This window comes from Lipotes vexillifer, unplaced genomic scaffold, assembly GCF_000442215.2.
Source record: "Lipotes vexillifer unplaced genomic scaffold, Lipotes_vexillifer_v1.1 scaffold410, whole genome shotgun sequence".
NCBI lineage: Eukaryota > Metazoa > Chordata > Mammalia > Artiodactyla > Lipotidae > Lipotes > Lipotes vexillifer.
This window is the reverse complement of record NW_006794028.1, coordinates 1888377-1913683: the sequence shown is the minus strand read 5'-3', so window position 1 is coordinate 1913683 and position 25307 is coordinate 1888377. Positions and strand designations below refer to the sequence as shown.

Below are 25307 nucleotides of genomic sequence, written 5' to 3'. Positions count from 1 at the left end.
GAGGCAGGGGACATGGGTTCGTGCCCCGGTCCGGAAAGATCCCACATGCCGCGGAGCGGCTGGGCCCGTGAGCCATGGCCGCTGAGCTGAGCCTGTGCGTCCGGAGCCTGTGCTCCGCAACGGGAGAGGCCACAGCGGTGAGAGGCCCGCGTACCGAAACAAAACAAAACAAAACAAAACAAAACAAAACAAAAGGGGAGTGTGACTCTTTGGAGATCAGCTAAGTGAAATTTCTTTGTTGCAGGTTTTATCATAATTAGGATGAAAAGCCATTGGAGACTCACTAATAGGGTAGTAACGAAGTCTTAAAAATCCTCCTGGCTGCTGGCTGGATTATAAACTGTGGCTGTGGGGACATTAAAGAAGCAAGGAGACCAGTTTTAAGGAAGTTTCTTTAGGTTAGACATGATGGTGACTTGGACCAGGGTGATTAGCAGCACAGGAGGAAAAATGTGGTTGAATTTGGGATAGATTTTGAAGGTGGAGCCAGTAAGATTTGCTTATAGGTTGGATATGTAAGATATGAAAGAGACTAAGGAAAGGATTTTGGCCTGGAAAACTAGGTGACTGGGAGTTGCCCTTTAATGAGATGATGCCCAAATGGCATCTTGCTTCTCAAATGTCATCTTCTTAATTATGCCTCCCAGGCCACCCTGTTTTACACTGTAGCCCACGTGAACACCAGGAACTCTTGATCCTCTTTACTCTACTCTGTTCTTTCACTCATCACCCATCCTTCATAATGTACTGTGTAATTTACATATTTATTATGTTGATTGTTTATTGTTCGTACTGGAGTGTAAGTTCCATCAGGGCAGAGTTTTATGTTTTGGGCGCTCATTTTCCCATGTGCCTAAAAAAAGTGTCTGGCAGAGTTGTCTGGCTCATGTGTGGAAAGAATGAATGGTGGACACGGGAGGAGTAGGTATAGGTGAGAGCATGGAATGAAGGCCTTTGCTCGAGATGCTTATTAGACATTCAAAATATGTTGGATAGTTGGATATACTGGTTTGGAGTCCAGATAGAAGGTCGTGCATGGAGATGTATTTTTAGTAGTCAACAGCATGTTGACAATACATTCTTAAGGCCGTGGAACTGGATAAGATCATGTAGGGAATTATGAGAAGTCTGGAGTAATTAACTGGGTCAGACACTGCTGGGAGGTTAAGTTGAGGACTGAGACTGACCATTGGATAGCAACGTGAGGTTCTTAGCCAAACAGTTTCATGGAGCGGTTGGGATGAGACTCTGATTGGAGTGAACTCAGAAGACAAAGGGAGTTAAGTTGTGGAGAAAGCGACTACAGCCAAAATTCTTTTGAGAAATTATTACCAAGGGGTGCAAAGAAATAGGGTGATATGTGGAAAACATCCAGCATCTGGAAGGAAAAGGGTCAAGGGGGGTATGTCCTTTTTTAGGACAAAAGATATTACAGTGTGTTTACATTGTGATGAGGATGATCCAATAAAGAGAGGAAACAACAGGTTATTCAGGAGAATGGAGGAGAGAGCCACCAAAGGCCCTTAAGTAGTAGGAGGTAATGTTATACAGTGCACACAAATGACGGGATGAGCAAAAGTGAGTTTATTTGGATAAGAGACAATTATAATTTTTTTAAGGTAAGAGATTGAGGATCCGAACAGTGAAACTTGAAAGGAGGAGATAGATATGTAAGAAGTAAGCACAGAGAATCAACATATTCTGGTCCTGTATGGAGGAAGAACTTCTAGAACAGTGGTTCTCAAACGTGAGCACGTATGAGAATCACTTGTAGGATTTATGAAACACGGATTACTGGGCCCAGCCCACAGATTTCTGATACAGCAGGTCCAGGATTGCATGTGAGAATTCGCATTTTTAACGAGTTGCCGGTGCCTCTTTCACAAAGTACCATGTGGAGTCTAGCAACATCTGTATCCCTCAGGAGCTTATTAGAAATGCAGAATGTCCAGCTCCACTCCAGACCCATCGGCTGAGATTCTGTCTTTTAACAAGTGATTTATTTGCATGATGAAGTTCGAAGATCACCGTTCTAGGATAGTGTTTTTCAGCCTTGTCCCCAGGTGATTCCAACATGCAGCTATGATTGAGAACAACTGACTCAGGGTGACCCCCAAGGTATATTGCCTGCATGACTAGGTGAATGTGAAGTGTCATTAAATAAGACAAAAAATTCATAAGGAGAAGCAGGTGTGTGGAGGTTGACAGACTGCAGCTTTTGACACACCGTATTTGAAGATTCCTTTGGGACATCAGCTGAAGCTCTTCAGTTGAGTATTTAGATTTTGAAGCTGGGAGAGAGATGGAAGATCAATCTCACTCAATGACAGATCTAAGCGTCATCATCATGGAAGTAATAATTAACATTAGGGGTGTTGACGACCTCAGCTCAAGAAAATGAGAAAACTGGCAAAGCGGTCCAAGGAAGGCACATGAGCCAGGCTGGAAGAAGAGAACCCTGCAGAGGAAGTGGGAAGAGCAGTGTGAAAGGTGTGAGCACAGGCAGGAGTTGGCAGGACGCAGAAGCTGAAGTGAGGGTTGTAGACAGAAGGACGAATCAGTGATGTTTTCTGTCTCAGAAAGTCCCAGTAGGGCTTCCCTGGTGGCACAGTGGTTGAGAATCCTCCTGCCAGTGCAGGGAACATGGGTTCGTGCCCTGGTCCGAGAAGATCCCATGTGCCACGGAGCAACTAAGCCCATGCGCCACAGCTACTGAGCTTGCGCTCTAGAACCCGCGTGCCGCAACTACTAAAGCCCGCACGCCACAACTACTGAGCCCACGTGCCACAACTACTGAGCCCGTGTGCCACAACTACTGAGCCTGCATGCTGCAGCTGCTGAAGCCCACACGCCTAGAGCCCGTGCTCTGCAGCGAGAGAAACCACCGCAATGAGAAGCCTGTGCACCGCAACAAAGAGTAGACCCTGCTCGCTGCAACTAGAGAAAGCCCACGCACAGCAACGAAGACCCAGTGCAGCCAAACATAAATAAATAGATAGATAGATAGATAGATAGATAGATAAATAAATAGATTTATTTAAAAAAATAAAAAAGAAAGTTCCAGTAATATAGACTGAAAAATGTCAGTCATCTGTCATTTGGGAAATCACAAGTGGCCTTGCCATGCACAGTTCTGGGCAGGGGTAGCTGCAAAGCCATGGGGCAGAAGTTTTAGCAGGAAACAGGAGACAAGGAAGTGGGATTGTCAGACATGGACGACCAAGAAGCTTGGCTGTGCCAAAAAGGACAGAGTGAGTGCTAGAAGATGTCAGTGGAAAGCAAGTTTTCAACTTGGCCAAGACCAGAACCTTGCCACTGGCCATTGGGAAAGAGCCATTGGTTAGTCAAGGGGGAAACTACTGAATCAAGATGTCGGGAAGAATGGAAGCCAGGGCATCCGTGGGGTCAGCCTCAGTAGGAGCAAGAAGGTGGGTATGAATATAGATAAATTTGTAGTTGAGGGGTTGGGAAGTGGGAAAATTTACGTTTAATAGCTTCAGTTTTCTCTAGGAAGTAGGGGTCAAAGTCATTTGCTTGGAAAGAGTTGGGGAGGGATCTTGGAGATTTATTTTTAAAATTTTCATGTACTTTCACAAAAGAGAAACACTCCTATCTATATGTAAAATATATAATATACCTAGGTTTTTAAAATTAGGTATCATAAACTATATTCCTTATGAAATAATCCATTTCCAAACACTGACCAGGAAAGATTACTATTAAGAACACCCAAAGGTGAATTCCTACCTCATATCCTTATTTTCAACCTTAATTTTCCTCCAGTGCTTCCTCCCTGTTTCACTTATAACTAAAATTAGTTGTTTTTATTCTGGTAATTTCTCGTTGTATCTCTCTTCTGCTTATTAAGTTAATCATTGGGGTGTTTGTTCTTGCTGTTTCCCACGTGGTGAAGTGTTTCTGCTCTCTCTGTTCTCACCATTCCCATCTCATTCAAATTAATTCTTTTCAAGCAAGATTTCGGAATGCCAAACCTCTCCCTGTAATCTCAATCACATGAAGATAGCCTTTATGTTTTTGAGTTATAACTATAATACATGCCTATATAGAAATGTAAACCATATAAAGGAGGAAGTAAAATGTCAGTTCCCAATTTTGTGTGTGTGGGTGTGTATTTTTGTGTTGCTTTCTGTGACCCTTTACATAAAGTCCCAGTCAAAGTAGGTTGGAGAGCGGTAATTTGTCTCCTAATCCTGGATAGGTAACCTGGAGGGGATGGCCTATTTTATGTCACTGCCATGTCACTCTGCACGGTGTGTGTCAACACTTTCTCTTTCATGAGTTGGTCCTTGTGTCATCCAAACAGCATAAAACCTACCTGGCTCTCTTGGTTTTTCACTATAGATTACTGGGGGTGGAAGTCTTTAAAATTATAAGTTGTTGAGGAATATGATTCCAGAAGTTTGATGGAGTCCTGTTCCCCGTTGGCAGATTTAGGCTTTGAGTCCTGCCATATCTGGTCCATTTGCCCAGGTCTCTGATGGTGAGTTGGGGTCCACCGCAGCCTCTCAGTTACTAGCAGACAGAGATCTGGTGGGGAGTGAGATGGACCCACCTGAGGACCTGAACCTGGTGTGTTCTCCCCACGGAGGCGGGAAGCACAGGAGAGCAGGGGTGCAGTGTTTCCCATCCCCTGATACTGTGGCCTAGGGAGTCTGTGCTCTGACCAATAGGACCAGCCACTCCTCCCCAGAGAGAGAAGTGGTAAGAGGTGGGTGAGAGGCACTGTGTTACCCCATCATGGGGAGGAGGGCTGACTTCGCCGCCGTGAGTAGTAGGAAGGATGGGCGGGACACACAAGCTGAGGATCAGAAAGATGAAAGCAGTCATTCGTGACCGCACACTAGTGGATGGTGGAGTCTGAATACAGACCCAGATTGGTGTGACTTAAAACCTCAGCCTTCGTGGGAATGGATCTCACTTCCACGATGCCTCCTTCATTGTGAAGACTCACTGGAATGTAATACACTCCTAGTGATAGGGGGTTGTGAGTCAGCTTTCTCTCATGTGTATAGATGGCCAGGAGTTTGATTGTGGATTCATAGACTAAAAACAGGCAGGGGAGAGCCTGGAAAGTAGCCCCAGACTCAGAAGCAACCCCACGCTTAAGAGGGGATGGGCCCGTGAGATTGTTTCCCAGTTCTCCATCCTTCGCTTTCTACCCTCACTCACTCTGAGATGCCGTGATGTGATGTGACAGCTCATTTCATGGGTCCCAGTAATAATTAATATGGAAAAAATCAATTGACTTGAAAAATTGGGAAACTGGCCTATACTGTGTATTATTATTTAGGAACGATGTAGAAACAAAGCTAAAAGTGCCTGCCTGGGAAGAAAATTGGTCTCTCTTGTCTGGTATCTGGAGTTCTGCAGCTCTTGAATGAAGGGGAGGGGGTGGGTCTTACTTATTATCACATATACTTAAAGAAAAATAATTTGATCAGTGGCCGTTCTAAGTGGTTTTTGTGTATCTTTCAGATGTCGCCCATTTAATGTGGTTTGAAAGACTCTATGTTTGGCTTCAGTGTTTTGAAAAATACATCTTGTACCCAGCAATCATTTTGAATGCCCTTACTACGGATGCATTTTCAATAAGCAATTACCGGAGACTTGGTACCCAGTAAGTGGATAACTGTTTATTTTCATCATGATTTGGATCACCACGTTTTCAAACTCTAGTGGGTTTCCTCTGAACAGGCTGCAGCAGAAGCCAACTTCTGTCTGCCAACGATGGGCCACGTAACAGTAAGCCATGGTGGTCTCAAACTCTCTGGAGCTAGATGGTTATTGTAGAGGGACTGGGGTGCAAACGAAGTTAGATCTGCTTGGAGTGATCTTGTGAATAAACATCAGTAGATTTGAAAATCATCCTGCAAAAGCTTAGTCAGGAGTCTTAAGAAGGTGACCGAAGTGCAATGTGATTCCAGGGTTCCTGGCATTCCAACCATCGTGCTTAGAGCTTTATTATGAACACGCAGCAAAGACTCGAGCGTTCTGTGTTTGAGGGAGGGGGAACTTAATCACTGTTACTGCTCTCTTTGCATTTCTCAGGAAAAGCCTCATAATTTAAAAAAATGCACCACAGAGAGACTTCATGTCATCAAGATGCCCGTTTTTGCAAAGCATTAACAGCGTATAGCTGGGTTAGTGGTTTCATATTTTAAAAGGAACTCTGAAATTACAAACGGAAACCTACTTGATAATTTGTGGATGTGTTGTTCTGACAAAAGGTTGACATTTCTGTTCAAATAAGTTCATAAAGGAGGATGATGTGAAAGAGATTCCTTCCCAGATTTGCATATGAGTCACTTTGCTTAAACATTACGTGCCCAAGTCAACCCTGATTCATAATCCCAAGCATGCCTACTCTTCCTTTTGGGCTGTGATGAGGACCAATTAATTAATATTTGCCCAAGATGGAGCAAACTCAGGTAAAAGGCACGCTAATTCTCAGTTGGACCTTGAGTAGATTCATAGTCACACAAAGCAGACACTAAATGAAACGACCCTACAACCTTCCTTTCTTTATCAGACTCTGCCTTCCTTCCAGTCTAGAACTGTTTCAGTCAGACCAGGGCAAGAAGTCCATGCCCTTTGGTATTTAAAATCCTAGACTTCAGATCCAGGGATGAAAATTAGTCTCACTGGATGAAGAAGGCAGGTGATGAGGTTACAGACCTCTTGTTTAGTTTGAGTAGGGCCCCATGCATGAGCTAACCCTACCTCTAGAACACAGAGTGCTTTTCTAGTAAGCAGGTGTTTCCAGTGTGGTACCGTCTTGGCTGACCCCATGACGACATTCTGAAACAAGGCAGAGCCCCAATTTTCAGAACAAGGACTCACAGTCAGAACCACAGCAGTCACACACGTACCGGTGCTGCCCTGGGATAGCGAGCTAAAGGATTGAAAGTCCTCGCTTCCTAACATTAGGACTAGGGCTTCAAGCTAAGCCTGCCAGTCGAGGCCAGGCAGCTCTGGCTATTGGCAGAGGATGGATGCATGGGTTGGGAATCATGCAGACTCAAATAAACAGTTCAGAGAGAGTCTACTTTGAAGTAAGATTAATCTCTATCCCCTGTCATTTTTTCCAGACACTAAAGTCAGAAAGTAGCACCTCACCCATGTACCTCCAAATAATCTTAATTTGATGATACGAACAGAATTCTTTTTCTTGGAGCCCAAAGTTGATAACTCCTTTATATTCTTGAGGCATCCATCTGACGACTTAAAAAAAAATCTCTCAAGATTTCAGGCACCCCACTAGACCAGCTGTTCTCGGACAGGATGGCAGGAGGCCATATGTCAGCATCACCTAGAGACCTGTTTCAAACTGTGTAAGCCCAGCCCACACCCTGCCCTCACTGAGAACCATGGAACCAGATAGTGAACTCTTCAATGACAGGCATTGTTTCTTATTCAGCTTTCAGTACCATCCGTCCAGTAAGTGGTAGAAGGATGGATGGATGGATGGATGGATGGATGGATGGATGGATGGATGATTGAGTGGGGGGCTGGTAAATGATGAGTGGGTGCATCATGGTAACTGATTAGGTATTTATATTTCCCAGCCTGATCTAAAAGGATGCTTTGCACCTGTCCCAGGCCATTGTTCCCGGATTGCTACCTAATCCTTTATAAGACTTTTAGCTAAACCTACAACAATCTATGAATCATTGAATGTAACCATTACCGTTGCAATGTTACAAGAGCCATAAACGTCACTCCTTAAGGGCTCTCTTAGTCTTCACCAGTCATCATTAATAAACATAAAATGAATGCTGTCCATTTTAGTCATAGTCACGGAAAACAAAGTTTAGAGTTGAGCCTCATCTAGCTTTGGCCTGAATAACCCGGAAAGTCACTGATCTCCTTTGAAAACCAGAATATCCCTAGTCTTGGGACACCTTATCATTGGGATCCCCCCCCCAGGGCTTTGGCTACGCCACAGAGATTCTTGTATCCGGGGCTGTTGTCAGAGGTGAGTGGACCTGAAGCCATGTTTTCATACTGATTTTTCATCACAGGCATTAGTTGTCCACTGCAGAAGGAAAGGGTCACGGAGCGGTGCTCAGCCTTGCTGCAGGAACAGAGGTTACTGAAGGTCTTACCACTCTCCCCAGACCCGCATGTAATCAAGGGCTAGTTTTTCTCAGAAGCCAAATCTAAGCCCATCACACAAGGGCTTTGAGCAAACCTCATCAGATGCATCCTGGGACAGGGTGGAATCAATTGCTACACTAGGTCTGAAGGCATATAAAATATCAGATTGAGGCCAATGGAATTGCTAACATTAGATCTTCCTGATGACAAAAATGACAGTTTTGTATTCGATAGATGCCAAGACTTGGGAAACACGTTTTGAATGCCCCAGTCCTGAGACAGGATATTATCAGTGCTGATAAGGGTCTAGAGCTCAGGATCCCGCTAGGATTAGGGAAATTCAGGCCTGCCCCCTCACCCCCATTTTCTGTACTTAGAAAAAGAAAACCTCTCTCTGTGATAAACAAGGTCCTACTGTAGAGCACAGGGAACTGTATTCACTATCCTGTGATAAACCATAATGGAAAAGAATGTGAAAAAGAATACATGTATGTATCGCTGAATCACTTTGCTGTACAGCAGAAACTAACACAACATTGTAAATCAACTACACTTCAATCAAATTAAAAAGAAAAAAGGAAACCTCTCTTTCAAGTGCAACTGTTCCCTGGAAAGTATTGCCACTTTTGTCTTTCTTTTGAGTTCCCAAATAGGATGTTCTAATTGAGGGGATTCTGGCTAAAATGTGCAAGGCCTTCTTTCAGGAAGACCCCTCAAGGTGGTAGTGGCTTGCTCTATCCTGCTCTTCTGAGCACTAATCAGTTGCCTTCCCATCTCAAGGTGGGTAGATCATTGGCCTCACTGTCTGCTGGAATTGCACACATGGCACATGCTTCTGACACGTGTTAGTAACCCAACTCCCTAGACAGGAGCATTCAGGAGTTCAGTCCTCACAGCAAAGTCCTGCTGTTTCTCTGCCGGGCTGCCTCTGTCGTGCTCCTTAACTCAAAAGGCCTATGTCATGGGGGCCTGTGTCATGTTGATGATGTAATTTTCAGTGGAAAAAAAGGGAGATCAGAAAGCTTATGTTTACAAAGACAACAAATATGGTGGAAAACATTGGAAGTGAATATGTAAAGTAAAAATGGCATTATTGAGATAGTGGGATCTTTTTCCTCTTTTCAGAATTTAATATTAGCTATTGCTACGTCATTGATTCGGTGAGATTCTTTTGTAATAGAAAGACTTACACTGAGCAGATGCTAACAGGGACAGCCTGCTCTGTTTCCTCACTTGCCACCAAGCTCCCCGTGGAAACTGGCAGTGCAGTAGTCCTTCAGATAAGCTCCAAGGGAGCTCTGTGTCCTGCATTGCAAAGTCCCGGGGATGATGGTGACGCTGACTCTAGTGGCAGAGTCTGTGTCGGCGAGTCCCTCGGGATGGAGTTTCACTCCTAGCTCCACTCTGTGTAAACTTAGACTCAAACTCTGAGACGCAGTTTACTCCTCTGTACGAGGATAATAAAGGGCCCACCATCTTGGCTTTTTGTAAAGCGCATAGCGCACAGTAAACGCTCAAGAAACATGCGCCATTGTCACTCACCTAGTAAGGTATGGGCTGTGAAGTGATCACTTCCTTTCTTTCCTTTTCAACAGCTGGGACATTTTCCTGATGGTCATAGCGGGCATGAAGCTGCTGCGGACTTCCTTCTGTAACCCAGTCCACCAGTTTACTCACTTGGGCTTCACCGTCATCTTTTTCCATTTCGACTACAAAGACATTTCAGAGAGTTTCTTACTGGATTTCTTCATGGTGTCCATTTTATTCAGCAAGGTAAGTAAATTAGCTCTTTTCTTCATTTCAATATGTAAAAGGTGCATTTCTCATCAAATGCTTTAAGAGTTTGAAACATTTTCTTTTAAAAACAATTAAGGCATGAATTTACATTGAATTACGTATGCATGTCACACTCCTGCTGCTATTTGAGGAACATTCCCCATGGAATAGAAATATGCCATGTTATTTGCCAAAAATCACTAATTAAGATGAATTAGCCATTTGTGTTGCTTGAAATTTTATGACCTTTGTCTCTGTTAACAATCTCATTGTGGAACTTCCTGGATCTCAAAATGCTCTAAATTAAAGATTAGCCACCAGACTAATTTTTTTTTTTTTTTTTTTTTAATTTAGCATTTTGCCTCTTGAGGTAAAGTTTGAGATGTGGGACTCGAGGGCCAGGTCCCTTGGAGTATTTTCTTTCCCTTGGCTTGTCTCAGGTCAAGATTTCATCAGTTGTAAATCCATCCATGGGCAGTGAGAAACCCTAATCACAGTTCAGGCAAATATATGGGAATGGCATCTAACATGTAACATGAGGGAGGTAAGGTCCTTGGGATACTGGTCTGAGTGTACGTGTTCTGAGCACCGTGACAAAGCTGGGGTGTGTAAACAGAAATTGGAAAAAGAATTTGGGAAACTCCTTCCTCATGCGCTCCGTTGAATACAGCAGCCATGGGTTTTCTGCCCTCGGATTGACTTAACTGTTCCCCCTTTTGGTTAATAATTTTTAAATTCTAAGGTGTTTTTTTTTTTTTCTTTCCCTGAACTTCATTTTTTCACCCCTATTGATCATTTCTGTGAATTCCTCTCTTTATTACCTGTCCTTCACCTGGCTTCCTCTTTACTTGTTTTAAGTGACAAAAATTCAAATATTATACTTGTCATATTACTTCAGCAGCCCTCCCCTGTTTTCCCATCTTATGACCAAGCTCTGGCTTTGGTCTTTTACCCACAAAGATTTGTTTTCTGTTTGTCTGAGTTCTGTTTGGTCTTGATAAGTTTATCCCATTTTTCTGGTGATTCAGATCACAGGCTTCCATAATCTGTTTTCCTTCATTATGTCGAAATGTCCGTGATCTCACATAATAAATGTAAAATTGTCTCCTATGATCTTGAAAGCATTGATGAAGTTATAAATTATTTTACTACTCACAGTGGTAAAAGCTCATTATCAGATGCAAAATGGACTGAAACAGGTTGAATTCCTAACTCTGGCATTATTTACATGTTGACCTGGTGATATTTATATTCCTTTCTGAAACGTTGTCTCCTGTAAAGTTGAAAATAATGATGCCAGTCTCACTTAGGCATCTAGAGGATTGATTAACGTAAGTAAGAAAGAAGTTTTTAAGTAGCGTGTGCTTTCCAAATATGAGGCAGGACTTTTAAAGCTATTTTAAGTAGAAAAAGAGAAGTTACACCCTGTTTAGGATGTGAAGGAGTGTGGCTGCTTCTCTGCAGTGAACTGTCTGTTTCAGTAGCTTCCTGTGTAAGTGAAAAGTGCCAGGTAAACAAAAGCAGAGCAGAGAGGGGTGAATGAAATGAGTCTTCTAAGTGATTCCACATTGCAATAGAACAGGGATTTTCACTTGCTGGAGGGCAGGCAGCCTCCCCACTGAGCTGCCTGCTGGTCAGCTGGGAGCCAGCTACTGCTGAGACGTCTGGTAGGTGCAGGTGTCCAGATCAAGAGGCTTGCTGGACGCAGAGGAAGGATTTATGCAGAGCTATTGTTCATTCTTCCTGTCCATGAGGGCACTTTGTACCATCCTGAGCGTAATGAGTAGGGTGGGACCCGATGGGACATAGTCTGAAACTAAATCCGTAAAAACTCAGTGCTACAGACATTTGAGTTTCACTTGCCATCATCTTTTTAAAGCACCAGTGAAAACACTAAAAATTTCAGGCAGAACCAGTGTGACAGTGTTCCTGTTTCCCCTAATCGAGAGAGCATTAGCACGTGTAATTTGAATAGTCGGCTTTTAGGCTGGGAAAAATAGCTGAGTCTAAAAGAAAAAAAAACAAGTGAGACAAAAACTAAAAAAATCAGCATACTGTATAGCAAGTCAGTCCTGACACACCCCTGACTCCGTCTATGCCTGCTCACCCTTTATCTTGACAGAGTTAGTAGCAGGGCATTTTCTGGAATGAGAAACCAGATCTGATTCCGACCAAAAATACAGTTAAAGAGACAGCATTTGAGGTCTTCCGGGAAAGAAAAGCCAGTAGAAATTAGTGAGAGAAAATGGTGGCAATGAGGGAGGTGACAGTTAATGTTTCTTGTAAAGATCCTGCCTGCTTACCCCAACTGCTGCTTCCTGTTCATTCTCCTCATTTTAAGACATCTTTTAAAAAATTGTTTCTATTAACATATTTCCTAGAGGCTTTCTAGACCTCCAGTATTTTTAACATCTTTATTGGAGTATAATTGCTTTACAATGGTGTGTTAGTTTCTGCTTTATAACAAAGTGAATCAGCTATACGTATACATATATCCCCATATCCCCTCCCTCTTGCATCTCCCTCCCACCCTCCCTATCCCACCCCTCTACGTGGTCACAAAGCGCCGAGCTGATCTCCCCGTGCTGTGCGGCTGCTTCCCACTAGCTATCTGTTTTACATTTGGTGGCGTATATATGTCCATGCCACTCTCTCACTTCGTCCCAGCTTACCCTTCTCCCTCCCCATGTCCTCAAGTCCACTCTCTGTGTCTGCGTCTTTATTCCTGTTCTGCCCCTAGGTTCTTCAGAACCACTTTTTTTTTTTATTAGATTCCATATATATGTGTTAGCATACGGTATTTGTTTTTCTCTTTCTGACTTACTTTTCACTCTGTATGACAGACTCTAGGTCCATTCACCTCACTACAAAGAACTCAATTTCGTTTCTTTTTATGGCTGAGTAATATTCCATTATATATATGTGCCACATCTTCTTTATCCATTCATCTGTCGATGGACACTTAGGTTGCTTCCATGTCCTGGCTATTGTAAATAGAGCTGCAGTGAACATTGTGGTGCATGACTCTTTTTGAATTATGGTTTTCTCAGGGTATATGCCCAGGAGTGGGATTGCTGGGTTGTATGGTAGTTCTATTTTTAGTTTTTTAAGGAACCTCCATACTGTTCTCCATAGTGACTGTATCAATGTACATTCCCACCAACAGTGCAAGAGGGTTCCCTTTTCTCCACACCCTCTCCAGCACTTATTGTTTGTAGATTTTTTGATGATGGCCATTCTGACTGGTGTGAGGAGATACCTCATTGTAGTTTTGATTTGCATTTCTCTAATGATTAGTGATGTTGAACATCCTTTCATGTGTTTGTTGGCAAAGTATATCTTCTTTGGAGAAATTTCTATTTAGGTATTCTGCCCATTTTTGGATTGGGTTCTTTGTTTTTTTGATATTGAACTGCATGTATATTTTGGAGATTAATTCGTTGTCAGTTGCTTCATTTTCAAATGTTTTCTCCCACTGAGGGTTGTCTTTTTGTCTTGTTTATGCTTGCCTTTGCTGTGCAAAAGCTTTTAAGTTTTATTAGGTCCCATTTGTTTATTTTTCTTTTTATTTCCATTTCTCTAGGAGGTGGGTCAAAAAGGATCTTGCTGTGATTGATGTCACAGAGTGTTCTGCCTATGTTTTCCTCTAAGAGTTTTATGGTGTCTGGCCATACATTTAGGTCTTTAATCCATTTTGAGTTTATTTTTGTGTATGGTATTAGGGAGTGTTCTAATTTCATTCTTTTACATGTAGCTGTCCAGTTTTCCCAGTACCACTTACTGAAGAGGCTGTCTTTGCTCCATGTGACCATATGTGCATGGGTTTAGCTCTGGGCTTTCTATCCTGTTCCACTGATCTATATTTCTGTTTTTGTGCCAGTACCATACTGTCTTGACTACTGTAGCTTTGTAGTATAGTCTGAAGTCCAGGAGCCTGATTCCTCCAGCTCCGTTTTTTTTCTCAAGATTGCTTTGGTTACTGGGGTCTTTTGTGTTTCCATACAAATGGTGAAATTTTTTGTTCTAGTTCTGTGAAAAATGCCATTGGTAGTTTGACAGGAATTGCATTGAATCTGTAGATTGCTTTGGGTAGTATACTCATTTTCACAATGTTGATTCTTCCAATCCAGGAATATGGTATATCTCTCCAGACTTTGTATCATCTTTAATTTCTTTCATCAGTGTCTTATAGTTTTCTGCATACAGGTCTTTTGTCTCCTGAGGTAGGTTTATTCCTAGGTATTTTATTCTTTTTGTTGCAGTGGTAAATGGGAGTGTTTTCTTGGTATCACTTTCAGATTTTCATCATTAGTGTACAGGAATGCAAGAGATTTCTGTGCATTAATTTTGTATCCTGCTACTTTACCAAATTCATTGATGAACTCTAGTAGTTTTCTGGTGGCATCTTTAGGATTCTCTATGTATAGTATCATGTCATCTGCAAACATTGACAGTTTACTTCTTCTTTTCCGATTTGGATTCCTTTTATTTCTTTTTCTTCTCTGATTGCTGTGGCTGAAACTTCCAAAACTATGTTGAATAATAGTGGTGAGAGTGGACAGCCTTGTCTTTTTCCTGGTCTTTGAGGAAATGGTTTCAGTTTTTCACCATTGAGAGTGATGTTGGCTGTGGGTTTGTCATATATGGCCTTTATTATGTTGAGGTAAGTTCCCTCTCTGCCTACTTTCTGGAGGGTTTTTATTATAAATGGGTGTTGAATTTTGTCAAAAGCTTTTTCTGCGTCTATTGAGATGATCATGTAGTTTTTCTCCTTCAGTTTGTTAATATGGTGTATCACGTTGATTGACTTGCATAGAAACCTCCAATATTGTTTTTGAGGGAATACTGCTCTTTAGGGGAGTTCATTCCATGATACGAAATTTTGTTTGTTCAGTAGATTCATCAGAGTCCTACTTTTGACATGTCCTCTCATTTATTGTTGCCAAATCCCTAAGCTCTTCCCCCAGCCTGGCTCCTGTTCTGCTAACTAGCAAAACCATTGTTTTTGCTGTGGCAGCCCACGTCACAGAAGGGCTGCAAGATGAATGCAGAGACCTTGGAAGGGCTCCAGCTTCCTTGGGAGAAAGGAGCTGCATGAATAGTGGACTCATTATTATTGTTATGTCAGTTGCCCCTAATCCTTCAGCCTTTATGGGTGGAAAGAAAGACAGGATGAGATTACAGAGAGATGATCTGTGGAGTGAGATCAAAGCACCGAGGTCCAGAGGATGAAAAAGATGACTTCCAGAGGGCTTGCCTGTGTGTTATTCTCTCCCTCCCCGAATCCGTGAATCCCCCCCCTGAGGTCTGGAAGATGAATGTTGGCTGGTCTCCTCAGTCTGCCAGATCTAGTGAAAAATGGGACATCATGAGTTCTGGGCCAGAGCACAACAGGAAGGATTTAGTGCAGCCCATGCATTGACACGAAGGGTGGGACATTCCTAGTGGATAGGCTGGGGGCTGAGGGGAGGCAGAGGGAAAGAAGCATCCCTGCAGATCCCATCCTGAGACGCGCGATGCTGCAACCACGCCCCACGCGACTCAGCACCTTTAAGGAGTCAGGCCCATCTCCGTCCTCCCTCCCTCAGCCTCTCAATCGCTTTCCTCTCTCTCTTCTGCCCCGTTGTTACGGACCAGGGTTCTTGGCCTCCTTAGTCAATAGAAATTGATCAGAGGCCGGGCAGGAAATTCAGGCAAGGCTTTACTGGGGCCTCTGCTACAGCAGGGAGGAAGGAGAAGAAACAACAGGTTCCCTTGCTTGTTTGCTCCCTCAGGGGGGTGGGGCAAACTTGTTCCTTATACGGGGTGAGAGTAGGGGCAGGTCCAGGGGTCGGGCAGGAGGGGTGGCTTAGGTGATTTGCCCACCCCTTTGGTGGTACTGTGTGCAGGGATCACCCGCAGTACCTTGATTTTGCTCGCGGCTCTTCAGAAGTGGCAGTTGGGCTTTTTGGTCTCTTCATATCTTGTTGTACAGAATTTGCCCCAACTGCCTATGCACGCAGTTATTTTTAGTCTCTTATAGTTTCTTTGTATTTTGTTGTTCGAGGGGATGTTTGTCCAGGTGCAAACCCTGCAGCAAAGGGTCCCAGGTCCCAGGTCCCTAGCCGTCACCATCAGTCATTCTTCTCTTTTAAGAACCAACTAATGTAATGAACTTTTAACATTTCTGATATGCCTGGGTCTTTGGGGGACAGGAAGACATGCTCCAAGTAAGAATATGTGGTTGTGACAGGAGGTGACAAAGGTTTCATGCTCTTCCACTGGTCCTGAAAAAGTTATCAGAAACCATCCTGTCTTGAAATTTTTAGTAATTTTTAGTTGGAGAAGCAGAACTTGAAATAATCCTGCCAGAGGATCATTCTGCCAGCATTTCCAGAATGTGTTACATGTGAAATTCTACAGGCCATTAGTTCAACGTGGGAGCTGGCACTTTTACCATTTATGAAATTAAAATTAATGAGTGAGGTGGTTTTTACATAAAGCTGTGTGAATGATGGCCCCAGAGCCACGATGAGAAGGGACAAATCTAGGAGGTAGAGCTGATAACATTTAGTGACTGTGAGGGTGCTGGGGGGGAAGTGGAGTATAGGAGGAAGAGCCACATCTGGGAGAGCTCTCACGTCGCGTCCTCCAGTGACTCAGTGGTGTCATTAATGAGGGCCAGGAAAAAGAGACATTTTGGGGGAAAAAAATGTCAGTTTTAGATGTGTTGAATTGTGGAATGAGACGTGACAGGGACCAGAGTAAAGACCTAGGGACAGGATGTTTTCCCACTTAAATGTTTTACTTTACATAAGTGCTATAAATGTAGGATCAGTTTAATAAAGTTAGCAACACAATGGAAAATACAGAGAAAGTCCATCTTTATACACACCCCTCACTCCTTAACCCCTTTCTGTCCCTAATGATAACCATTGTAACTCGTACAGAATAATTCCTTCTACTCTGTTTTCCTATGTATTCACACACACACACACACACACACACACACACACACACACCCTATACACACACAAAACGTAAAATATTAATAGGTCATTCTTTACACATGTTTACTTGCTTTTTTGCTTAAAAGTGTGTCTTAGAGAACTTCCACGACAGTATGTGTAATATTGCCTCTTCCTTTTGACACCTGCATAGTATTCCATAGCAATAATTTGACTAGCCATTCCCCTACTGATAGACATTTAGTTTGTTTCCAATTTTTTTTCCTGTGGTAGCTGGGATTTCTGTGTTCACAAACTCCAGAAACCCAAATGAAACTGGCTTAATGAAAAAGGGGGATTTAACGATACACATAACTGATGGGATGATTCAGAGGCTTAAACGATGGCATCGAAATTCTGTGTTTATTTCTCCTTCTCTCCTCTGCTGGCTTCATTCTTAGATTGGTTCTATATGTATAGACTCCCTCCAGCTAATAATCCCAGAAAGAAGAGACAGTATCTTTCCTGATGGTTTTAGCCAAAGTCCTGGAGAGCATCTCATTGACTCCTTTTGTGTCACGTGTCCATTGAGGAACCAGGCAAGAGGGATGCAAGCCCTCTAGTCAGTGAGGCCTGGCTCTTGTCTAACCACACTATAGGGACAGCAGGTCAGAGAGGGAAGAAAGGGAGGGCACACCAGAAGTGTCAGACGCTGGTGCACATGAGTGTTTCAGGAACACAGATTCCTGTGATAGGAATTGTTGGGTGGACAATGATAGGGTCTCCATAGAGAATCCTTCCAGAAGACATATTGCTTCCAACAAGGATGGCCAGCATTTAAGACCCAGGTAGAGGAGGAGGAAAAGTGACTCATGAGACAAGGTAAAGTACAGTAAAATAGGAAGAAAGAAAAGAAATGGCTTCAAGCAGGAGGGAGTGGTCAACAATAGCTGCAGCTTCACAGAGGTCACAGTGCCCTTGATAGAGTGGGCCCTCCGTGTCTGTTTGTAAATGACCAAGTATATTCATTGACCGCAGGTCAGTGTATTTAAATGTGGGTATTTGGGGGAGCTTTATAGTACGCTATTCAGTGGAACTATATTTAAAGGGAAAATTCTGCAGTCCCAACCACATTCAGGCTGTTAATGTTTTATCAGCTTAGAAGAGGTGAATGACTTTAGACATGCCATTCTCGTTATGTTTAAAAGGTTTAGTCCACTGCTCTTGCCAGGGATAAACATGCCATATATGTGTGATGTGAAGGGCCACAGTACAATGTTTACTTAATGCCACCATCTCTAGGTTTGAAACGCAGGGCTTGACACTTAATACAAGAATTGAGTTCTTAGGCATCTCCAGCCAGGAGATTATGGACAGCAAAAGTTATTTTCCATGGGGCCATTCACCTTAGCATGGCTTCCCTCTGTCCCCTCTGAGTTCTCGGAGGGTGACATCTGCGCCCACCTCCTCCACGGGGTCGTGATGTGGAATAGTTCTTGCTATCCTGAAATTAAGTGGTGGATGTAACATCTCTCCATTATCTTTTTGGCTCACTGATGTTGACAGAGGCTCCATTTTCCATTTTCAGTTTATTTGTAGGTCCCTTTCCCTCACTGAGTTGAAGAATGGACTTATCAAGTTTATTGACCTTTTTCATAATTCTGGACTTTTCAGTAAGGTTGTCTCACAGTTTTCTCTCTACTAGATAAAACTCACTCCCTCACTCCATCAGCTCTTTCAAGGCTTTGCTCAGACTTGACCTTCTCAGTCAGACCTACCCTAACCACCCAGTTTTCATATTGCAACTTGCCCCTTCTCTGCCCTCTGCCCAGCTTCCCCATCTTTTCACCTTGCACTGTATTACCTTTCTGCTGTGCCGTCATCACCTTCTAACATACTCTCTCCTTGACTTGTTTTTCATTTGATGGTCTCTCCCACCAGACTGTGAGTTCCATGAGGACAGAGATCTTTGTCTGTTTACTGATATGTCCTAATTTCCAGAACAGGATCAGGCACACCGTAGGGAAACAACAAGCCTCTGTGGAATATTCGGTGGTGCTGTTTTGCACGGACAGGTTAGAAACTTACCCAAAGTCACTCACTCACAGAGCCGTACTTGAACTTGACCTTATTCCTAGTCTTCCCAAGCCCAGGCGTAAAAACTGGCTTGCAGAAGGTTCACAAGACCACTGCAGGAGCCTAGCACACCTTCCAGGCTCTCAGGGACCCATGTTCACTTGTAGTTGCCACCAGGATGGTGCAGGAGAAAAATTTCACAGGCTCTGCACTCTGTCCAGAAACAAAGAACAGATTCCAGTGTGTCTGTGTTCCCGAGAAGATTGGAAACTCCTCGAATGGTGGGACCACAGGTGTGCTTATTTATTTCCCACCTGCTGCAACATCCAACAAAATGCAGGGTCCTGGCTAGGGTTAGGGTTAGGATTAGGTCACCCTAATTCAATTCATATTAATTAAATTCAGTTGAAAGATGGAAAAACTGGTTTGTGAGAAATGAAGTCTGAGCTTGGATGTGGTGGTTGGATGATGTTTTATTATCCTAGAGAGATGATGATTCACAGCAGGGACAGGGGAGCACGCGGGAGGAGGGGTGGTTTTAGATTGAGCATACGGGTCACTTAGAGTTCCCTCCTTGGGCCTTCCATGGTGTGTGTTTTCATTTTCTTGGCTTCTCATAACTCTTGTTTGGCTGCCTCACTGCTGTCCCGTTCACAGTGGAGGACTTAACACATGGCCAGCAGAGCTGGCTCTTCCGCTGTGAGCGTGTTGCTCTGTGCTCTGTAATCAGCCGAGCCCCTTTTGCAAAACTCAGAGGGGAAAACACAATCTGCTTCTAGCTGCAGATCTACCCCAGTGGTGACAAGCTGATGTCATCCAGTTGGCCAGCTCACGGCATGTAGCCACCGCTGTGACGCCACTTTTAACTGTGTCATGTAACAGCTGAGAAGTGCCTGAACAGCCCCAAACATCCTTCAGTCCAGATTTATAGCCTAACTCATCAACTTCCTTGCCTTCCACTCCCCAGGACAACACCCGCATACCAGGGCCATGGGTTTCCCTTAACTCAAACCATGCAGGTTACTGTAATTCATCTCCTGGGAAGGGACGGAGGCCTGAAGTGAATGCTAGCAGCTTCTCTGCATCTCAGCCTTCAAAGTAAGGATCTGTTTTTCCTTCCCATTTAGGACATCAAGGCTGGTGTGCAAGAGTTATATCTTTTTTTTTTTCTTCATTTTTCCTTTTTTCTCATGCCAAAGTATACTATAATAAATACATGGATTTAGTCATGTGGTTCAAACAGCAGCACAGTCCTGTGTGTCCCTGCTAATATGTCAAAGAAGTTTTTATGGGCTCTCATGTTTTAAAAAGCCTACAGCTTTCTCTGTAGACTCGAAGGGCCATTGCTGATGAATCTTCAGAGAACGGGGCAGTGGTGTGTTTTGAGGCACACGAAGGCTACATGAGTGGCTTCAGGGAATTTAGTAGAAGTGATAAATCTAGACCCTCTTCAGTGAAAGAATTTGAAAACCTTCCTTTCTCAGCAATGAGGAAGCCCTCCTTAAAGTACCTCCTGAAGTCAGAGCTCGATTTGGTTACAAGCCAGGGCAACATCTTCCTGACAAGGCTAACAACTGGCATTTGCCCTCCTTTACTGACTGGAGCCTTCTGGTTCTACAGGATTTACAGACATGAACCTGGAGATTCCAAACAGTGTCCTTTACCAGGGGTTCATATTTCAGACAAGATCTTCGAGGTCATAGACTTTCTCATTCCTTCTTTCCTTTTGCTACCAGTTGTGGAGGTACTCTGAGTGGACCAAACCATGGTGCTTCTGCCTCAGTTGCAGAAAGGCAGTCAGTGACACTGAGGTGGTTACTATCTTAAAATATCCATTGAGAGAAAAAGGGGCAATACCACCTTTGTCAGGAGAATCAGTGACAGTTGCAAAGATCTGGCATGTAAATGAGAGTCAGGAAGTAACAAGAAAAATTCCATTGACCCCATGTCCACTCTAGCCTATGAGTTGAGTTAGTAAGACACTTGAGGCTTTCTTTTACTCATTGTTTCACTTTCTGAAGAACACTTAACTGCACTTACATCCACTACGTGCCTATATTACTTACCTGCTAGAAGATAACTGTACAACTATAACTAATACAGTATCGCTAACAATGAGCATACTCTTCCATGGAAGATGTGGGAGAGAAAAACATAAAAACTACTTTTGAAACAATGTCATAAGGGAAATAAATAAAATAATCTATATTTATCGAGCGTTTATTATATGTTCGGTCCTGAGCTAAAAGCCTAACATGGATTATTTCATCAACTCTTCACAATCAATTTCTGAGATAGGTACCATTACCATAGTTACTCTGCATGTGAGAGAACTAAGGCTCACAGGAGTAAAACTTGTCTAAGATCACACAAGTAGGGAGAGGCAGAGCTGGGATGAGAACCTAGGCCTAACTCCAAAGCTTAGTCTTATAACCAGGATGCTGTACTACTTTCCATGCGGTAGGAAGTTATAAGCCAAATAGTATGGGTTCTCCAGAAGGAGCAACTAATTAGGGCAGTAAAGGGAAGAGTAGCAGGAAAAACTTTGAACTACTTTTTAATTCCATTTTATTTCTTCTACTGACCTATTATTTATGCCTCTTTTTTTAAAAGTCATTGCAATTATATTAAGAATATAAAACTTAAATTCAGCAGAATCTACCTTCAAATTATATTATACCATTGCTTGTCTAGTGTAAGGAATTTCAACAGTTTCCTCCCTGGCATCCTTGGTGTTATTGTCATATACTTTATTTTAACATATGCTAAAAACACATAATACGCTGTTACTATTTTTGCTCTTCTAGGGCATTTGAAAATAAGAAAAAACGATTTATTGTCACCTTTCATTTCTGATGCTCTATTTCTTTGTGTAGATCCAAATTTCTGTATCATCTTTCTTCTGCCTGAACTTCCTGAACAATTTCTGTAGTATAGGTCTATTGTCAATGAATTCTGTCAGTTTTGTTTGCCCAAGAAAGTATTTCTCTCTCATTTTTGAAAGATATTTTCACTGGGTATAGAATTCTATATTGACAGTTCCTGCCCCCTCCCCCTTTTAAAACTTTAAAAATGTCTCTCCATCATCTTCTGGCTTACAGAAAGTCTTCTGTAATTTTACTTTTGTTCTTCTCTGTGTAATGTGCCTTTTTGGGGGGCTGCCTTCAAGATTTTCTCTTTGTCTTTTGTTTTTAGCAATCTGATTATTATATGCCTAGTGTTGGGTAGGTTTTGTTCTTGTTATTTGTTTGTTTATTCAATTGTTTGTTTGGGTATTTATCTTCCTTGGTGTTATCTGACCTTCTTGAGTCTGCGGCTTGGTGTCTGTCATTATTTTGGAAATTTCTTGCCCATTATATCTTCAAACATTTCTTTGTCCTGTCCTCTCTTTCTGAGGTTCAAAATATACATACGTTAGTTTGATATTGTTATATATCTCTTGGATACTCAATAATGTTTTCTTTTTTAAATTCACTCAGTTTTATCTTTGTGTTTCAGTTTAGGTCATTTTTCTTGATCTGTCTTCAAGTTCATTAATTCTTTCCTCAACTGTGTTAGTATGACAAGCCTGCTGAAAACATTCTGTATCTCTCTTGTGTGTTTTCCATTTCTGTCATTTCCATTTGAGTCTTTCTTTTATACTTTCCACCTCTCTGCTGAAATTTTCCATCTAATCTTTCATATTGTGTACCTGTTCCATTAGAGCCCATAACATATAAATCAAAGTTATTTTAATTTCTGTCAGATAGTTCCAACATGTGTTTCGTATCTGAGTCTAGCTCTGGTTGTTGCTTTGTCTTTTATCTTTCTTGCCTTTTCATATGCCTCATAATTTTTTTTTTTTTTTTTTTTTTCCTTGCGTTATGCGGGCCTCTCACTGCCGTGGCCTCTCCCATTTGCGGAGCACAGGCTCCGGACGCGCAGGCTCAGCGGCCATGGCTCACGGGCCCAGCCGCTCCGCGGCATGTGGGATCTTCCCGAAACAGGGCACGACCCCGCGTCTCCTGCATCGGCAGGCGGACTCTCAAGCACTGCGCCACCAGGGAAGCCCTGCCTCATAATTTTTTGTTGAAAGCTGGACTTCTTATGGAGGGCCATAGAGTAAAAAAGCAAATAGCTTTTGTGCCTGGAACCAGGCATGCCTTTCCTTCTGCTAGATTTTCAGTGCAGGGTTTGAGTTAACATAGTTAGGAGATGGGCCAGGTTAGGGGTTTGTTATTGCCATGGTTACCCTCAGGGTACCACAGACTTCAAAACTTCTGAAGGGATACCTTGTGTTTAGGTTGGGAGTTGGTTTCCAGAGCGATGTCTGCTCAGTGCTCAGCTCTACGCCCACACTGCTCCTCAGTGTGTCTCTTCACATGTGCTTGTGCCTTTCCTGTCCCTCTCCTATCAGCATCTGGCTTTACTTTTCACTGGGAACTTGTTAGCTTGATGGCAGGGGGAGAAGGTGGAAGGGGAGGACGTTCTCTGTTTTCTAATTAAACCTCAGTCTTAGGTCTTCGCCCTGTCCCTGTGTCCTTCTCGGTTCTCCTCATCCCCCTCCAGCTGCAGTTGGGTCCAGCAGGTACTCCTGCCCCTTCCTCAGGAGTGGGGTTTTTGTTGCTGTTCTGTCGTTCCCTTCCCCCAGCTGCAGTGAGTCTTCACCGGTGCCCAGGAGATGACAGTGTTTGCTGACCTTTCCTCTGTAGACTGAAATATGTGTCCCGTAAGAGAGGTCTGGGGAAAGGGTGTAGCAGAATTTTGTGCTCCTCCGTGTGTCTGCTCTTTGCTTCCTTCAGGTCTGTACGACATCAGACACTTCCTTAGGGTTCCCTCCGACCTTTTCTGTGAGCACCCAGGGGAGCGCATGGGGAGAAAGAGCCTGCAATTTCTAGAGCCCCCAGGGGGCTTCCTGGTGTCCTACGAGCCGACACTTGACTATCACCAAAATTCATCAGCTCTTTTGGGCAGACTCTTCCTACCAGTTTCTGGTGACGTCTGCCCCAGGTGAGGGAGTACTTACCTCCTTTCTCCTTGAAGGTGCTTGTCTGTCCTTAGATTGTGGGCCAGCTGGCTTCTCTACAGCCCAGTTCTCCAATGGGTTAAAAAAGCAGTCATGAATTTGAAGTTTGTCTGGCTTTTTCTCATTATAAGGGTGGGAAGAATGCTCTTTTCAGCTTTCTGTGTCCAAGAGGAGAAACCAGAAGCTCTTTGAACTACTTTTTAATTTTACATGAAATTTTGATAAATTTGGTATATTAGAACGTTTTGATGGCAAGTGACAAAAGCTCAACTTAAAGTTGGACTATGTTGCTTTACATAACTAGGATGCCTGAGAGTAGATCTCATTTGAGATGGGGCCATACCCAGAGCAAACTATCTTTTCGTACTCTCTCTTTCCTACTTAATTTTGCCTGATTTTGCTTGGGGCCATTCTCCATACAAGGAACAAGATAGCTCCCTGGAGCCCCACCTTCATATAGCAATGCTGATGGAATTAACATCCTGTACCTGTTGTCTGTATCACAAACTGTGCTTACCCCTGCATCAGTCATCGTGGACAGAGGGGGATGTCATGACCGTCCCAGTGTAGACCATGTGCCCACCCAGTGATCAAAGTCAGGGGAGTACACTGTGTTAACAGCCACTGCACTGGCTTTGTATGATCTCTTAGGTAAGTGTGTGGAAGTTTCTTCAGCAGTGGTTTAAAATTAATTTTTGCAACCTAGACGTCTATCAGTAGTATAATGATCCAATAGATTGGCCAAACAATGGAATATTATGCAGATAATTAGATGTGAGGGAGAGCAATTTATACCAACACTGAACAATGCCTATGATCTATGAAATAGAAAAATCAAGTTTCAGAACACTATATATTGCTAATTCAATTTAAATAAAAAAGACACACACACACACACACACACACACACACACACACACACACTCGCATGCATGTATTGCACAGGTGCATGTGCAGAAAATTCCAAGTCCTGGAAGTTAGGTCAGAATGAGGTGGGTTACAAGAACTTTCACTTTACAATTTAAGCAATTCTGAATTATTTGGTGTTTTTAAAGTGAGTTTGTATTATTATATTTGTATAAAAATCAATACATTTTAAAAGTTTAGGTGCTTAAAGCAGAGAGCTACTGTTATTTGGAACACCACTGTATGAATCACCTTATTTCTATGTGTATTAGATGGATGAAATGTTTTTACAAGTACAAAATCTCAGGAGAGTACATGAGGTAGATATCCAGGAGGTGTGGGAGGGATGGGATATCCGATCAGGACCTTCAGAGAAGATGGAGAAAAAGCTGCTTCGTAGCTACAGATATCAGCATTATTTGTTTCTCTTACTAAAATGCTACATGGGTAAAAGCAGCAGCTTGATAGGAGGCTTATGAACTTGGCCGTCATACGCTCTT

The 25307-nt window shown here is 42.9% G+C and overlaps 1 protein-coding gene across 1 annotated transcript in view; it reads left to right on the top strand.

Moving 5' to 3' along the window:
• Positions 1–25307, top strand: part of PCNX2 (pecanex 2) — a 277088-nt gene that overhangs the window by 147554 nt on the left and 104227 nt on the right. The window contains exons 20-21 of the mRNA XM_007466993.1: positions 5497–5638; positions 9714–9891. Of these exons, the coding sequence (XP_007467055.1) occupies positions 5497–5638; positions 9714–9891 (320 nt within the window). The remainder of the gene's footprint in view (positions 1–5496; positions 5639–9713; positions 9892–25307) is intronic.